Consider the following 19,079-nt stretch of genomic DNA (forward strand, 5'->3'; position numbering starts at 1 on the left):
TATGACTAATCATCTCAGGATTACATTTGATCATACTTAAAGTGTGCTTTTATATGCTGATGTGAAAGCAACATAAATATTCATATGTAAAGACAATCTGCTGTGCTGTCTTTATTTTTAACCTACATGTGGTACAAAATACACACAACATGTACAAGCACAGCCTCACACACCACACATACAAACATGACAGTGCATGTCTGTGTGCTGTCCTCCATCCTCACTGGCCCTCTCTGTGTAGCCCACATTAGCTCCTGATCCCGGCTCAGTACAAGCAGAGCTTTGTGTGCGTCAGCTCTCCTCTCCTCTCCACACTCACAGCACGTCCAGGAGGATCTTCCATAAATCACCCCCGCAGACGGAGGAGCGTGGCCCTGGCTTTAGAAGCAGAGTCACTCGTCTCCGAGCTACCAGACATTCATCATGAACGCAGTCCATCGCCGTCCCACTGCACAGAGATGCTCTCACAGCTGCCATTGTTTCCAAGAGGAATGGAATGTGCCTGAGACTTTTATTGAAAAAGGATCCTACTGGACAGTAAATTGAATCAAGAGAAAAATGGCAACAAGTGTGAATACTAGGCCCCACGACAAGCTGTGACCTCGTCTCCCATTACGATGCACCTAATTTAACACAATATCACCTTTCCTGTCAGATAGGCCCCCGTCGGTTATTTATGCCTGAAGGGACAAACACAGCCAGTACTCTTGAGTATAAAACTGTACTTTTTACACATGCTTTTGAGGGGTCACTGTTGAACACTTCCTTACTGAGTATAGTCGTTTGGAAGCAAGGACTTAAAGACACTAATCATGATCAATACAAATCTTTGTGAGAACCTCCAGAGAAGACAATGTTTTTTTTTTTTTTCTTCCAAACAGCATGTCCTGTCCAGTAGCCCACCCTGATTGTAAATGCATTGCATCTCTCGTGTCCTCTCTTTAGTTGTCCAAGGAGTTGGAAGGGAAATCAGCCAATGGAGAAATCAAAGAGCTTCTCCAACTGCTGGCCAAACCCCACGTGAAGGTGAGTCTATATTCATTTAATACAAATGTAAAGCTGCAAGCTCAGTATGAAAATATCAGGCAGTTCTGGCTTCAGCACGCTACATATTTGGCTCGTGTTCTAGCTGATGTCATCACACAAACATCTTGCATCACTGTTTGTTCAAGCGATGCAATTACCATGCTGTACACAAAATAATATGGCGTATAGATCCAGATGTTCTTGCTTTTTTGGCTTCGTCCGCTTGCCTCGTTATCCAGACACAGACAGCTTCAGAATGAATTTACACACTCTGATTTTCTAATGTATTACTGGCCATCCATCAGGCCCTGCAGGTGTCTCAGCCAGACAGAGCTGCATTCGAGACGGGCGGATTAAGAAGGAGAACTGGACGTGTTCCTTCTTTAACGCTCTGTCGTCATGCTTGTTTGGGCTCTGCCAGAAACAACAGCTCCGTATGAAGTCCTGTCCCGACACAATACATACGTATTAACAGCGCAGTGCATGCAAATATTCAATCCCTCTCACTGTCAAGGGTTGTGAAAAGACAGGGGTTCCCCAAAAGGATCAGGGTTACAAGTCAAATCAACATGTGGTTTTTTTCAATGTCTACGCTTGTGATGTCATGATTAATTTCTTAAATGAAAACAATATAGTTGCATACATTTTTGGAAAGATTGACCCATACAGTAGTAAGGAATGGGAATTTAGTTAATCACACTTAACCAGCAGTCAACACACACAATCCCACTCGGTGTTGGAATACACACAGCCAGAATCCGGAAGACAAACGGTCCCAATCTATCACAGCTCTGCTCTCCCACTTTGTTACATTGGGAGACCGTGACCTCCTTTGTCTCTGTCAGCCCCGGAGTGAAATGTGCCGGCAAATGATCACAGCACCCGCCATGAAGCATGCCTGTGTCAGAGATCCCGCGTTTATTATTTTAAATTGCATTTACGTCGAAGGTATTTGGCGATGCAATGGTCAATCCATCAAAACTCGTGACTTTCGGAGCTTGTGAAAGTCATCGATCAGGAAGCTCGGCAACTTCCACTGATGAAGCGAGGAGAGGTTGAAGCCAGGAGTAAGGGACGGCAAGCCAGGTGCACACTCATGCAGACACACAGGCCAACGCAATGTCTTTAAAAACTTTTTTTCTTTTTAGTAACTTACTATAAGAGTGGACATAGGTGTTTCTATACAATGGTAATACATTTGTAATCATGGTGCTGTTAGTTCACACAGGTCCATGCCTCCCTTCGTGTGGCAAGCAGGAAAGAGAACTTTTTTTGCCCGCATTGAACATTTTGTTTTTGGATTAAACATTACATAAACTGTTTGGATCACACAAGAGACAATCCTACACAGCCACTGCTGTAATCTAATTCTAAAAAGGGTATAATATAAAAAATGTTGGTGCACCCTATCTTTGTCTAGTTTCAAGTGCACAGCCTAACAGACTTTAACACAATGAATAGACATGTAAACATAGCAAATCTGTGCGGCTATCGAATGTTGATCTAGAGTTTCGATGTCGACATTATCAATGAATCTTCAAAGTTTTCAAATTGGTACAGCCCTAGTAATTAGATGTAGATTTCCATCAGTTACCAAATAATTATTGGGTCCCTTATGGGAAGTCTTCTCTATTAACCTCAATTGAATTCAAACCTGTCACAATCAAATAAAAAATAAAAATGTGAAATTTGTGGCGCCACTTCTGCATTGTTACAAAATCCTCTATCTGACTTCAGCTTTTTCTATCAAAGTACAATTTACTTGTTGTCAGTCTTTTCTATTTTTATTTCTTTATTCATTGCTGTTGTTTTCTCTCACCACCTCCATACGCCTCTCAACCAACCTGAGCTTTAGTGCTGATTGCTGAACAAGGTCAGCCAAACGATGACATATATTCAGCTGCTCCTTCCTTTACTGCTGGCCGAGAGCACTGTCAGAAGCAACTGAGGCCAAGGGAGACGACCCGTAGTGCGCTGGACTCATCACTGACTTAAGACTACAACAAAGATTTATTTCAAACGTATCACGGCTATGAGATGCCGAAGAAAACACCTCGTAGATAATACACGAACAGAATCTGTCCATTAAAACATCAAAGAAAGTTTGAGTTTCTGGATCTTCTTTGTTTGATGTCCTATGAGTTACTCGCCTTAGTGTGTTTGTTTTAGATTGAAAGCATCACACTCAGAGTTGTCAAAGTGAGCTATTGACATCTGCATGTGTTCACACACATGCACAGTTTTCTCTACTTCTCAACTTTACGACCTGGCTCTACTATTTCGTGTTGGTTCAGGTTTTGAGCGCCTGAAACTTGAATGCTCTTGCTAGAACACTCGCTCAACAATAGATTAATTCCAGCACCAAGGTTAGGAGGGAAGGCTTTCACTGTGACTGTGAGACTCTTGATGTTCTCCTGACATGGTGTCTAAAACCGTAGGCAGCATGTGGGCTTCAAGAATTCCAAACTTTGCTCTCTTTCTGTCTCCATCTGTCCTCCAGGGCACTTGATACCGTACCAGCCAACCCGAGTGTAAATCACCGGTCCGGGGGTGTAAAACACAAGCAGATGGTTGCAGCCTTTTGAATGGCGTCTCTGTACGATAGTAACTGTATCACTCTTAATTATAGCTGAAATGATCCATTCCTAGGGTGGGGATATAAATCAGACTCTTTAAAACTCCCCTCTCTTCCTTTCTCTTCCTTGCCTCAAACTTTCTCTTTTACAATTTGCACATGAGAAAACAACTTTTACCCGTATTAGCCCCCCTCAGCAAGACTACTATTGACAGTGATGAAAGTGCCAATTATGATGGCCGGCTGTTTCCGCCGGTGTGTATGAGGGACGATGTGTATACACGCTCGCAGTATGTGTTTGACTCGGGGCGGTACGTGCTGAGGTTCAAGGCTTATGGAGGGTGGGCGTGAGTGTCAAATCCCAGCTGGCCTACAGCAGCGTCTCAGAGGCAGAACGCACACAGCAGGGTCCTTCCCGCCTAGGTAAAGCAGTTACCCCGCACTAATAGCAGCTGAAAAACGAGTGGGCCCGTGACAGGGCCTGGGGGGCCTTAATGAGAGGCCAACACCAGGAATGTACCAGCAGGTTTATTTAGTCAAGCTCAGTGATCTGTTTTTCTAGTATCCCTATTATGCCTAATGAACACAAACACGTGAACCGAGAAAGGACGGGATGCCTGGAAAACAAGGGTGGCTTCGTTGCCCTTTATCTTTCAATCCGTCCCTCACTCTCTTTTCTGCTTAGCTGCAGGGCCTATAAAAGGATATAGATTTGATTTGGCAGCTAATTCACCGACACCGAGGCATAACAAGACCCACTGACTCATATCAACCCAGGAAGAAAGCTTCCATACCGAGTGTGTTAAACATTTGTACCTGTAAAGCTGTACTCGTATGTCAACGGTCACCAGCCAGGGCATGTACCATGTGCTATCTATTAGCATGCATCTGTTATTGCTACTTCCTAGAGAGTTTTTACAAGGAATTAGCTGTGGCTCTGTTACGGGTTGTTAGGCATGGCCATGGGGGAGAGTTTGGCGGTGGGGAGCAATGCCAGATTTGAGGAACTGCCATCAATAAGAGGACACTCACAATGAGGGATATTATGCCAAATGATGGATAGAGCTCAGAGGAAACAGCGACTGGCAGGTTAGTGGAGGAAAGGTTGAGGTGAGCCTGAGAAGGAGACAGTAGGGTTCTTTTAACTTTGTAACTTTTTGTACATTTTGTATTCCTTTCTGCAACAACAAAGTTTCCAAACGAATAGTGTGTTTATCATTGAATCTATCATTATGTCAGAATAAAGGGAAAGGTTTATTTATTTTTCAAATCACCTTTGATCAACAAAAGTCCATAATCCAACTTTTTTCAGTTTGCTCTGATAAAAAACAGAAAAAAACAGCAATGTGTCATATTTGACAAGCTGGATCCAGCACATGTTTATTTAAATTACATGATTTGTGACTTGAACAGTTGAGTTTGAGTTGTATTTATTTACACAGGTTAAATCAGACAAATGAATTGGCTGATTGTCAATCAACTAATTGAATGACAAATTGTTTCAGCATGAGCCTATTCTCATTCCAGGCACTAATGGTGGACAGCTCAAACAAATCACTGCTTTTCTGCTTCCCGGGCACCAGGCCTGCATGAGAGTCACACCCCGCCGAGACACTGATAGACGCCTGTACTACGACTGACAGTCAAACACCATAAAGAGAGCCACAACACCACATGTATCCAACCTCAAACTCAAAAATTCTTCCCCTTTCTCCGAGTTAGATGTCACGGCACAGGCTGCCTTTCAACAAAGGATATTTTCATAGTATTTGATACAAGGGCAAATTAAAAGTATTTCTCATACCCCCTGTGGGAGAAAAAACTGAGAAAAAGAAGTAAAAGAAAACAGGATTAGAGATGGTGGCTGCAAAGTCAGAAGCGTTCTTCTGTCAATATTTTGCCTTGTGATATTTTATTCTGGTCTGAATGAAGAGCTACTTTCATTCACTGGCTGTGTTATAGAGTCATGTATTTTCACATATACTGTAGAGCTAAACCTTGGAATGGTCAAATCAGTGCACTGCAAATCTGGGTCCATACCATTAAATTGTGCTACGAACATAATACATATGTTAAACATTGAGGTTTGGGATTCATTCTGTTTACTTTATTTTTCTCATCTGCAAACAGTTTTGGTTTTCTGCTTTCCAAGAGAATAGTTCAACACTATAATGACAGCATCCACTGTCATAAAATACTACACAAGGCGTGTGTTTATGTACAGTGCGGATGAATCCCAGGAACACATTGTTCGGCCTTTCCGAAAAATGAACAAACTGATCCCAGGAACATATTGGTAAAAAAATACATGAAAGACTAAATTGAAGAAGAGCAAACAAGTGTTTTATGGCATTTTAGAGGAAGACTAATGGCACATTTCCACTGCAGCGGGGTAGCCCCGTTTAAGCGTCCCTAAGCGTCCTCGCTCAGGCCTCGGGCTGCCTCGCTGGCCGTCCGAGGCCGTGGCGCATTCCCATTACAGTTTAGGACCTGGGGTAGCAACGCAGTGTAGGCGGGGCATCTGTGCAGAGACATCCTGGAAAACTTTCACATTTCGAGTTGTCCCGTCGAGCTCCTGCTAGATTTTCTCATCCCCAATGAGATGTAGGAACGTCGTCACCTCCTCGGTCGACCACGGTGTGCTTTTCTTTGACGTTGCCATTTTTGTAGCTCCTCCGTTTACAAAAATGCTGTGTATAAAAATGCTGCAAGCTTGCTTCTAGATATATATGCGACGCTAGGGATGATCTTGCGCGCGATCTTGTGACGATTCTCTCAGACCAATCAGCAGTCGAGAGTGTTGACGTCACTAGTTCAGCCCTGGCCCTGGTCTGATAGAACCACGATTTTATGGGGCCGGAAAAAGAGGGGAAAAGTACCCGCTAGCCGGTGCTACGCTATATGGAAAGGCCACCAAAAACTGGCCTGGCCGCTTGAGGACGATTTAAGGACGCTTAAACGGGGCTACCCGCTGCAGTGGAAATACGCCATAAGACACCTAGAGTAACTACGGACCGAAGATAGAATTACAGGTTACATTTAAGAGTTTTGAGTTACAGTCTTTTGTTGGGTACAAGTTTAAATCAAACATTGGGTCAGGAAGAAAAATCTAAGTATTAAAATCTTACTTTTTTGGGTGTCCCCAGGGTTTCTATAGGTTATAATAAATTGTACTGTCAATGTTTTCATCGTTCCCCTACGTTTTTTCTAGATATGTTTGACTAACCCAGGGATTTATTAAAAGCTGGTTTGATTGCCAGAACGCTAGGGTTACTTGCCTGGATATACTTATTTTTACTGATGTTTCCATGTTCTTAGATCACAGAAATTAACTTCATTAAATGTTCTTATCGGCCAATTTATGCCTTTGTTACAAATTGGAAAGAGATGACAAGAAATTAGAGGAGGGGGGGATGGAATAACTTGCAACAAAGGTCCAGGCCAAAGAGTGCCCTATGTTTACAATGTTATACATTCAGATAGGAATAATGACTACAAGTACAAAAGTAAGACAAATGGGGTCCTATTATGCTTTTGGGGGTATCTCTAAGTGGTTGACCAATCACAACAAAGCTGGCCAGCTAAACAATCAGAGCAGACTGGGCTCTGGTTTCAAACAGAGGGTGAAAAGAGGTGCTGCTACAGCAGTATGAGAGACCTATTTGAACATTAAAGCATGTAATCATGTCACAGTAGAGGCACACATTACAAATATGAAACCTGAAAATAATCATAACAGGGCCCCTTTAATAAACCTGCATTATACTTTAAGTTTAGCACTAAGAGAAAAAAACAATGCAAGTCAAGACCAGACAAACTCTGTGTGTGTGTGTTCGTCAGCCTGTCTCTCAGTGGATCCGGGCCACAGAGCTCCAGTTGTGTCTCCTCCTCTCATCTGCTCCCAGTTAGCAACATCTTGAACGCTGTACTGCAGCATGCTCCCATGTCATAAAACACACTGCTCCTCTTCTCACCATATCCTTCTCTCTCTCTCTCTCTCTCTCTCTCTCTCTCTCTCTCTCTCTCTCTCTCTCTCTCTCTCTCTCTCTCGCTCTCTCTCTCTCCCCCTCTATACTTTTGTCTGGCACACGCGGTGGAAGATGTTTTTTCTCACTTTTCTCTCCCCTCTCCTCAACCACGGAAAAAGCAGCACGCGTCCAGCTGCATCTTGGTCCGGACATGGAGTCGTTAAATAGTTTGAAAAATGAACGTCTCAATGGCATCATTCTTGTCTGCGTCCCGTCTCTTTTTCATGTCTGCTCATGAACGTGCGAAATATCCTAGGCCACTGAGAACTTCATTACTTTGAGCTTGCCGACGAACAGCACAGAACAACGCTTCTCGAGTGTTCACCACTTTGCCCTAAAACGCTTCGGTATTATAAACCATTGCCAAGGTTGCCCCCCCCCCCCATACCCTTTCACTTATGGTCCCTGGTGAGCATTGGTCCAGGTGACTGCTGGTGGCCTTTAATCAGAGAAATGTATGTTGGGAGAGCGTGGGGCTAATGGCAATTAATGCATGTAGCTCCAACTCCTGGCTCTGAATGCGTTCATATTCATCACCCAGCATTTTAGGCGGACACCTCAATTTATAACCATCCTCCCTACAGTTGTTTCTAAGAAAGAAATGATGGATTTCACTTTTAATAACATGTTTTGCTAGACTTTATTTGGCTAATTAGACTAAGGTAAAAGCAAAGGCCTTTATGTTTTGACTGATAAACCTTGCCTCTTATTGCTTTCCCTCTCTTTCTTTCTCAAGAGCCTCCTGTCGGTCCACGACACTATCGCCCAGAAGAGTTACGACCCTGAACTACCTCCGCTGCCTGAAGACATTGACGACGATGAGGATTCTGTGAAAATCATTAGGCTGGTCAAAAACAAGGAGCCTCTCGTAAGTAACTTTGTCAGTTTTCATATGATATTGTGTGTTTGATTTGCACGTCGTGGTTTTCAGCAGCTCCCAGAAGTCTGAAAAATGGTTTTGGGAAGTTAACAGATTGTAAAAATGATGTCTTTGGGGTGCCCTAGTGGCCTGGGTGTAAAAGCTTCCACCATAGGCCTCAACATTCCCGAATAGAGCCAAGGGATGCTAAAGACTTTTGGTTGCAAACTGTTTCCCAATCAAGTTTTTTTAAATACTAAAAGAAACCATGTTGTCAAAATAAATGATCATCAGGTTCTTTATCATTTCTGGTTAACATATTTTTGTCACTATAATCCTCCTATCTTGCTGTTGTTTACTTCGTTTCTGAACACACTTCTCGTACCAAAGCAGCATCCATCCCACAAGGCAAGCCAATACCATACATGCTTTTGAGGTACTTGCCTGTGGGAATCTAACCCACAACCTTGAAGTTGTAAGCACACCAAAACCGACCGCAATTACCCTGCTCTTGGCCATGAGTATTTTCAGCCAGTCTAGGCTCACTGTCTGCGAACGGCTTCCCCTTTTCTATCCTGGTCAGTGTTGCTCTCTCATTGTAACATGCTTCTCACGTCCGTGCTCTTCAGACACCGTCCCAGACGTCAACACCCACCCGTCTCTGTTGGCCTCTGGTCCAATCTTTATTGCACTGACATCTTGGGCTGTTTGTGTCGTTTGATGGTTTTTATTCCATGCATTTCCCTGCTCTTGTCAGCCAATGCTGCAAATTAGGTAATGGGCTTCTGTAACACCACCAAACCTAATTCCCGCTGGCTGATACCTTTACATTTCTTCATCTTTGTCGCCTGATAACTTACGTTTTGCCGCTGTTTTTGATTCACTGACTGACCTCAGTGCCCTAGCACATACGTAAACACTCCCTCTACTCAAGCTCTTGACCTCCATCTGTCATTGAAGCACTTTGTTGTGTGCTGAGGACCCGCCCAGCTTTGATCTATGCCGGACGTTTGCTGGCCCCGGCCGCCTCTATTTTCACTTTGTGGTTTTCACCCTAACCACCATCTTGGCTCCAGGCCGGCGCGCTCCTTTCACCACACCCCTGGGGAAGGAGAACACACCTAAAGCATTTTTGGGTTGTTGCCTGTTGCATGTTCTGCGGAGCTGCTGAACGTAATAATGTGGCTTGCAGGAATTCTCGCTCTCCCGTTTGAACACCCATTGTCCCGGGCGCTTCCTGTTCCGGCCTCTCCTGAGTCTTGTGATGTTGGATCACATTCCCTGAAACCATAATGTGATTTACACCCGCCCCAGTCAGCGTAATCATCCAGCCGGTGTTATTCCATTACACGGCTTGATTCTTTTTTGTTTCAGTAAATTTGGCTCCTGAGGACATCTGTAACACACATTTACGATGTGTAATGCAAGGTATTGTACAAGATTGAAGGTGTTAATTATGTAAAATACATTTTTCTAGTAATATAGGGAATGAGTTACAATTTATAGGTTAAGGGTGCACACTGGTTATTGTGTGTTTTCAAAAACTTAAATAGAGAAGGTGCTGTGCCTCCGGAGTTCTTTTAGAGGTCAGTTTTATAAATACTTGTTCAATTTAAAAGTGGTTTTATTTAATGTGGGTTTTCAAATGCAGTATATCATCAGTATCACCGCAATATTGTTGAAATGGCCAGTATGCTACATTTAATTCTGTTTAGTTTGTTTATGCAAAGCAGGCTACACAAATTGATTCATAGCAGGGAATCAAGCTATGATTACTCCCGACCTGCATTGGAAAAGACAGCTTTTTCTTAAACGTAACACCAATAGCCACCAAATTTGCTTTTGCAACTACAATAATTACACAGACCACTCTACAATGACATCTTACACAACTGGTGAGCAACTGGAAGTAGCACTTTACTGAATGTGTTTCTTTCGTGCATGTCTTAGTTGCCCTCTCACTGCCCATAGGACCCACAATTGCCTGTGGCTATAGTTAGGCCTGACGTGATGTTGACAACCGGCGAATTCTTCTACAGGCCATACTTTTCCTATGTATGCATGAAAGAAAACAAAGAATTCTAAAGGCCTGCTATTGTGGTATCGAGCAATCTCAAAAATGTCAAGTGTGATGGTTTTCTATTTTTACGTAGGGCACCAAAACAAGATCAACTTGAATCCCCTTAGAAGATTAGGCCTCTTTTTCGGCAAGGGTTTGCAACCTTTGAAAAAGACTTCCATCATTCCAGTCATATGTACGCACCTTTGGTCAGAACCTATGACTCTTAAGTCCACTAAAGAATTAATGTGTCTCGAGAGAGTACGCCTTGCATTTGTCAAATTGTTACTTAGGGAATAAACCTTTAGTAATGTAGACTTGCAAGAAAAAAAGTGGGACTTCTACATTTTTTACTATATTTGACTGTGTAGCTAAAGGCCTTTTCACACTAAATATATATATATTTTTCCCCTAATGTACATGTCTATTCTTTTCTCAACAATCCTTTACCTAGTAGTTTTAAACTAAAGAACCAGTACCACCATATGTTCACATCATACAACTTTTTCAATACAGAAAGCTTTTTTTGTATTGATTATGAAGGTTTTAAACTTTTTCAACTGGCTCTGAATGAAATTCTGATCCAGTGCTCCAGCAGAGCAGCTCCTAATACCACACACACACACTGAAAATGTGCTGACATTTGTCAGAATTCTGCACAAATTGTGAAATTGCTCTTGTTACTTTGCAATTTGTGAAGGTGAAGTTACTTTATTTTTGTGACCCTCTAATTAGACATGAAATGGGAAGGTTATCCATCTACCTCTGGCCCCTTAACGGTTGTCATCATGTCCATCTTTGAAGGGAAACTGACCCTAATGAACAGTTACAGTAGATCGTATATTAAGGAAACAACCTGCAGGTCAGATGCTGAAAGTGAAATCACAGCAATTCACTAACCAATGAAAAACCCTCTAATTGTGAATGTTCCTCATTCAGTGCTGCACCAAATTGATTTGGATGTGCCCTTTAACTCCTAATTTCATATAATCAGCCTTAAAATGTGCAATCTCCACATGATTACAACGTGGCTAAACAATATCTCATTTCTTTTCCATCCCTCCTTACTTCGCCCTTTTTTATTTTCTTGTTTTTCATTTCTCTGCCTTTGTCTCATTCTACACTTTTGTAGGCAATGGGCTGTGGTTAGCATGCAGACCCCTTTCCTTGTGACTCATCCATTTAGTTAATTATGATTAGTTGAGTGGATTGTATTCAGTAGCTCTGATTAATCACTATCATTTCTTAGAGCCTGACTTCATGCGACATTTCAGTGGAACTAAAAACTCTATCTTCCAGGACAAACTCCCCCCTTCTTCTTCCCCCTCTTTCTGTTGCTCTCCCGCTGCTCTCAAACCGGCAGATTTATTAGCTCAGGTGTCAGGATATTGAAATAATTGGGTTTGGAGAGCGGCACAAACATGTGCGCGCATACAGAAACATCAGCTCAGCCATGTATTTTTATTAAAAGAATGTGTTATTTTGGATAGGGTTTCAGAACAGTTTTGGTGGGGGGCTAAATTTGAGCGTTAAGGGGGTTGCGTCAGTGTGGAGTATGTGTTGGTGTTGCTGATATACTGGTGAGGTTTTCCTCCGGTGATGAAGGGCTTGAATGCAGACTGACAAATAGGAGAACTCAGAGTTGGAGTCAAAAGTTGGAGGAAGTTACAATGCACTGGTGTCCCACAACTCATCCAAAACAAAAAAATACAGGAGCTTGGAGGATCGAGAGAGGCCTAAAACTTGAACTACAGATATGTCCCCCAAGTTATATAGTGTTACATCTTTCATTATTGTTAATACAGCTTTAAATCACCAATTTCTCTAGATTTAAATGTCATTTTTATTGGTTCAAGTGTAGTGAGATGCCAGATTTTAAACATTTGTGATCATAAGTGTTTGAGTTGCTGGCTGAAGAACTTAATTGACTTGCACTGCCATGTAGGAGTTGCATGGTCGTCCCAGAGCATTATGGAAGATCCCAATCTCCACACACACAAAATGTGATTTTGAACGCCCACAGCAGGGTACACCGCAGCTGCTCCGGGTGACCATCGGTATGATGTGAGAACATTCAAGGCTGTCAAGCCCGCTGTGGCCGGCTCTGTTCCTCTCATTTGGATGTTCTGGAAGTCCAGTGACGCAGATGTAAATAGCAGACTTTGAGATGCTCGCCACGCACGCCCCACTGTTTGTGAGTTTGTTTTATACATCACTTGACAGCCTGCTCAATGTCACTCAGTCGGTGGCGGCTCTCATCGCTGTCAGAGTAAAGTTCATACTCTTCTCCCACTCAGTTCATCCTAAGTTGTCCTCCTACTAGCACACTAGTTTCTATTTCTATTTCTCCAATAGTCTTTTACTAGAAAGTAATTTTCTTTCACCTGGTTTTGCTATTTGGTACATAACACATCTTATTTGAGTTGATATGAGGACATTATTGCTTTTAAGATGCAACAACTTAATGATAGTGCATTTCACTTCAAGTAGAGTTAACCCTTTACTTCCCTTTTTCTATATGAACACCTGCAGTTCAGGAATGTAGAATTATAGATGCACCTCTCTTCAGTACTGTTTCGCATTTGTGCGAAATCCTCATCTTCTGTGCAAAACTGACACTCTATCCATCCCTCTTTCACTCACTTCTTCCATCCCAGGTTGTTAGGCATCATTAGCAGCCATAAAACCTCCACTGCCAGGAATGTGACAGGATCCATGTCAGGATCTATCACTCTCCTTCCTCTCCACTCTCCATTTCTTATTGCTCTGTTGTTTCCAATATGACTGGGTGTCATCGGGTACAACTGAATGGAAACCGTAGACTGTAATATTCGTGCCATCCAGTTGGCAATGCCAACACCTTCCTGCCTGGCACCAGCTACCACCAATCAATACAGATATTACATTACTGAGCCCAGCCATCCGCCCCAGCCACCAGTGGATCAGCTGGTCTTCTCATTACAGAGCCACAAATAGCACCAGTGCAACTGCAAAGCTCTATAAGTTGCTGCAAACAAATTAAATTCAGATGACATGTCCAACGTTATTATTGTAAAAGCTCCAGCTGTGAGATTGATGTCAGTTAATTTTTCTTTGCTTTATAAGGGAGTTGATAATTGTGAGACAGGAAATTCTCGTGATCGATTCAGTTTGTGACGGAGTTGGTTTTCCATGAATGGCAGTCGCAGGAATGAGCTATTGGCAATTTGACATGCCATGCTTTTCTCATCTGTGGCCGGCACGCTCCCTCTGACACAGTTGGGTCTGCTGTGATTTCATTTGTCTGGAAGTCTTCACAAGTGCATTCATTCAGACAGTCTTAATACCATCTAAATTATTACACGTTTAAAGTGTTTAGATGTGAATGTATACAAACCCTCAGTAAGTTTGAGCATCCTTGAAAACCTTGGAAAGGTTCTTGATTGAGACAGTTACCAAGCAGACTAAATAGATGTGTTTTTCAAAAAGTGACTTTTCTATTGTCTGTTTACATCAGAAAGTAGACTGAAAGAGGAAAGTAATGACACTGGCTGGGAATTAATGGAGCAGATGAGATTAGAGCAGACAGCACACATGTTAGTGTTTTAAAGATAGACCCATGTGCTTTAAAAGCAATACATCTTTCACTTGATGGATTAGGCGGCAGTGTCTTGGGAGCGTTGCAGAAGAAGATGGAGCACCATGCTCATAACATGAGGACAAGTGGAGAGCACTGCCGGTGTTGACTGGCTCACTGCAGGGGTGCAAAGTTGGCGTTTAAATCCAAAATTGATCATCCGTGTGATTCATGTGGATCTGATGAGTTTTTACATTTTAGATTGTTTTGAGTTTACACCCCTGTTGCTGTCATGTCGCAGTAAAGGCTTATGCACTTCGTTCAAACGCCTTATGTCCTTCCTGCTTTAATGTTAATCGTATTTTATGTGTATGTTTGGTTTTACTGTATGTGTGTAATTGTGTTTTTGTGCCTGTAGTGTTTGTTACCGTTTTAATTGGGTGGATTTCGCTGAGAACAATACTTTTTTTCTAGCTCCACCTTTGGGCGACCAACCTTTCCTTTCTAACCTTTAAGCTACTGACATGTCATCTAAAGAGGCAGAGCAAGGGTTGTTTTAAAACCTCAAGCAGGGAGTTGAAAGAAGATTTAGACCGCACTTCTTACACCCAAGAGACACTTGCTAAAAGAAAAAGAATGATGTCATTTATAAGTCTTTTATTGTGTTTTACACTCCCTGTGCACCAGTGAAATGCCTATTAAAAGAAAAGAGTAAAAAGGTATAAAAAAGTAACAGGTCATCTGTTGACTTTAATGTTAATAGACACACCATATGCCTGCAAATAATTATTTTGATTCTATCTGGGGACTTCTGTTGCATCTTTCGACCTGATGACATTAGCAGGCATTATATAGCGATTTTGTAGGAGTGATTATATATTATATTTGTGTTATTAATTGTATATTATAGTTGTTGGTGATGCAGGATGGTTAACTAGTAACATATAAAAAGGGTTTCGGTAGATATAATACATTCATTTGTGTTTATTGACTAATCAAAAATTGTAATACCCTACAAGAGAAGGTTCATTTGTGTAAAACTCATACAGAATGCACAATATCGCACACGGCAGACCTCTCAAAGCCTGTGTTTGTTCATATGCATGTTCTTGTGCAACACTCAGTCCAGTGGCTATTAGTAACACCACCCTTGCAGCCTGCCGAGTTGTGAATGTGAAAACATGCACGGCCTCCAAAGCCACATCTGAGGCATTCCCAGATCCTAATCTCACGGCCCTCTTAAATAAAATGTCTTCCTCCCATCATGTGTAATCATAAACGAGGACACACATCCCAGCACTCCTGCTCTTTTCCGCTCGGCGTTCCGAGAGCCAGAGAGCCTCGGAGGCTGAATGCGAGCATTGTTGCCCGTCAGGCCGGGTGCTCCTCAGCGGCCCTGCTTCCCAGCCCACTTTGGAAATGAGAAGTGACATGTGAAAGTGCTGTTTTCTTTACCCGGGATAACGACGGGGGGAAAACACTAAACAATCCCAGAGTAGAGATAGACCTCTCTCTGTGACACAACTGTCTCTTTGTATGCGCTCATGCAGGGCTCTCAGACAAGACACACACATACAGTACATAATGACTAAATATCTGGCACGGTCCGGCTTGTAGCAAAGAGACGGCGATTCCACTCAGTCTACATGGTGAGTCATACGGACAGTATGGAAAGAAATACACACATTTGGTGAGATTGCCACACAGATTCACACTCCCAAATTCGCCAGCACCTGTCTGAAGTTCTGAGGTGGGCTGCTAAGTGTGTTTTCATAGCAACTTGGTAATGATTTGAGCTAACATTAAGGTTTAAAGAGGCAGAGGAGGAAAAGGAAAGAGGGGGTGGAGGAAGACAAATGAAGGTAAGCCGTTCCGTCACAAGGCCCTCTGCATTACATTACCTGGCAGCTTCTCCTGGAATCTCTCCTCCTCACCATAATTATGAAAATAATGACCCGCAATTTTCCTTTTTCTCAGTACACTTGTTAATTACGACTGGGAGGTCAAGACCGAGGTTAAGGAAATAAAAGAGAAACCGGAGCCTGGTTTAGTGCAAGAGGGAGTCTAGGAATGAAGAGAGGAAAGGTAGGGTGGGCGGGGAGTCGTTTTTATTAGTTGCAATCACAAGTGATAATGATTAATGATTTATAAACGGGTGGAAAGTCATGCACCAAGACACCCAGAGGGGATTGGCCAGCAGCTTTGTTGCATCAGCTCGAAAAATCATTTGACGTAAAACTTCAGGTGCTCTTCCCCTTCGCAAAAATAATATAGATTTTCATCTGGGCTCCTGGTAATTCTTTACAGCACTGTATTAATGTTTATAGGTGACCATAACGCTCAATGGATTTTCTGATCATGACCGAATATTACATTATTTTACACCTTCTGAGATGCCCTGGAGACTGTGGCGTTCGAGGATGTAAGAACTCGTAAATATGCAGTTCTCAGTGTGTGGAACGGTCATGTGTGTTATGTGTGGGGGGCTCTATGCCATCTCAGTGAGGTAAGATGAAATGACACACTCCAACACCAGATATGATTGGAGGTAATTGTATTTTAATGTCCAGGCGGCCCATTCCCAATTTGTAATTTGGTTTTTCCATGATCGACATCTGGTGTGAAGAACGCCAGCATGTGTTTCCACTAACCTTTGTATTCATACCTCTAAACATAGCAGTCAACACAGCAGTCGGCAGGAGTTTATTGTCCCTGTTACACTTTTGCTGTTAAGTGACATAATGTCAAAACACGTTGGCCTCTCTGCCCGGGCCACTCGTGTTTGTTTTCCCTTGTCGCTCTCAATCTGGAGGGAGAAATAATGTTTGTCAAATGCCACAGTGTGCGGTTCGCTTCACGGGCCGATGTTTTGAGTTGTCGTTACGGGCCGAGGGGTCGGTGTTTGAAATGGAGCGGCGTGCTTGTTTTCCCTGGCGAGTTAAGAACTGTGGAGTGGCTTTAGTTGTGGCCACGTCAAGGTAAAAAGATCCTTGGATCCTTCTTTTCCACTGTGGCATTTACCACACATAGCCTGCCCCAGCCCCCGAGACGTGATGAGCCAGGCCAAGACAACTAGCCAGCTCTCTCGTCATCCATACAACCAGAATACAAGCCAGCCTGCTTCCATCATGTCATCCAGCCATCAATCCCGTCCATCAGCCAGAGGGCATTCTAATTGCCCCTTAAAGACACAGCTTGCCAGAAACCCAATGTGGCCAATCCGCAGGCAAGCTAACATGATGACGCATCCAACATTCAGCTTGTCTTACTCCTCTTATCTGCTGAAGTTTCATGGCACTACTGTGCGCTGACAGTTCCCTGGACAAGCTTGCTTCCATTCCATTCTCTCTAATAAACACACTCTCATACATCCAAATTTGATTCCCTATTCTCTCGTTTTTTTTCCTGCTCTGTATGAGGTGTGAGCCATTTGTCATCACATACTTAATGTGGCTGCGATGTCTGTATGTACACTCCAGTGCATGCGCTGGGAGGGGCGATGGCTTGATACGGACAAGCGTCGCTCCAGTTCTCCTCATCACACAGCAGAGACTAAGCCTTTGCGTTTTGGCCGGCCGAACAATAACAATCGGAGGCATTTATGTGTTAGAAATTGAGGAAAAGAGCTGGGAGCAGCGGCTGCATATGGAGCTGATCACGTCAGGAGTGGAGGCTTCGGATTGCCTTACTGATGACTAATTGACCACAGCTAGGAGGCCCTCCTCAGTCCACGATGACCCCCCTCTCATCTCTATTTTTGACTGTGTGTTTCTGTTCCTTCTGCCCTACATTGTTTCAATACTGGAAGTACTATTTTTACACTCATCTAAAGTGCAAACTGGAGCAATGGTTGACAACAGGAAGATGAAATCAGTCCCTAACAAGCTTACCGGCTTGTGTCTGCGCAGATATAGCAGTTGAGCCACTTGATGGTTAAGTGGCGCCTTGTCTTTAATTGCTAACATAGCGTAGCCCATTCATCAGGCTTAGTGGCTGTCCAGCATCAATCATCCAGTCTTTTGAGGTTTCTCTTGGGCCAGTTTGGCCTGACTTCAGGTAGAAGCTCTCATAGAAACACACACGCAGACACGCTTGCATGCACACAAAAACACACCTACACATGCTGTCACTCATGCGTGTATGTGCTTTGACAGACGTAGACATTCCCTTTCTGACTTCCTGCGCTGTTTCCAAGCGCAAGGAAAAGTCTGAAATGGCTTCCATGTGCCAGTAGGCGTTGAAGGCTCGGTGTAAGCCTTGCCATCAGTTTGTGCTAATGCTTAGCTGCTACACCAGGAAGCCCATCTAGGTGCTTGAGGGTCTTTACCTTGTTTCTTCCTGATGTACCTCCGTCCCCACCACACACACACACACACCTCATGGAGCTTATTTAGCTTCTAGCCTGACTGTTTATGTATTTGTTTAACAGAGCAAGGACTCCTCATTAGTGGCCATGCATGGCTGGATTCTGATGATAGCACCCATAGGGTATCAAGGCACAGGGGGAGGTGATGCTGAGTTCAGGATGTTGGATTTGCCCTGCTTGTTCCAGCTGCCTCCACTGCTTCCAATTCGTCAGGCCTCCAGGAGAGGCTGATGGACCCCTGGAGGATTGAGAATATGAAAGCTGACTATAGATTCTAATGAGGGGGGAGTTTGGCACTCTTGAAATAATCAAGAATTGGGAAAACTTGGGAATGGCCATAGAAAAACGTGAAAATGTGAGGTGTGATTATTTCAACAGTTTGCTGTCGATTTGAACTTTGGCTACTTTCTGACATCTTTAACTTACTACCTCCATATTTTGAGTGTCTTTGAGGTTGCCTGACTTCAACTTGATCTCAAACCTGTTTGCTTTAAAGGTCACTTATTATGCAAGATCCACTTTTTCATATACATAAATATGTAGCTTCTCTGTGTTAAAAGATTCTTAAAGTTTCAGGAAAAAAAGACTCATCCTTTTTGTTCTTCTGATC

The 19,079-nt window shown here is 43.0% G+C and overlaps 1 protein-coding gene across 1 annotated transcript in view; it reads left to right on the forward strand.

The window, feature by feature from the left end:
* Positions 1-19,079, forward strand: part of LOC117550228 (MAGUK p55 subfamily member 7-like) — a 140,177-nt gene that overhangs the window by 73,526 nt on the left and 47,572 nt on the right. The window contains 2 exon segments of the mRNA XM_034222613.1: positions 946-1,026; positions 8,366-8,497. Coding sequence (XP_034078504.1) covers positions 946-1,026; positions 8,366-8,497 — 213 coding nt within the window.

The sequence above is a fragment of the Gymnodraco acuticeps genome, unplaced genomic scaffold (genome assembly GCF_902827175.1).
Source record: "Gymnodraco acuticeps unplaced genomic scaffold, fGymAcu1.1, whole genome shotgun sequence".
NCBI lineage: Eukaryota > Metazoa > Chordata > Actinopteri > Perciformes > Bathydraconidae > Gymnodraco > Gymnodraco acuticeps.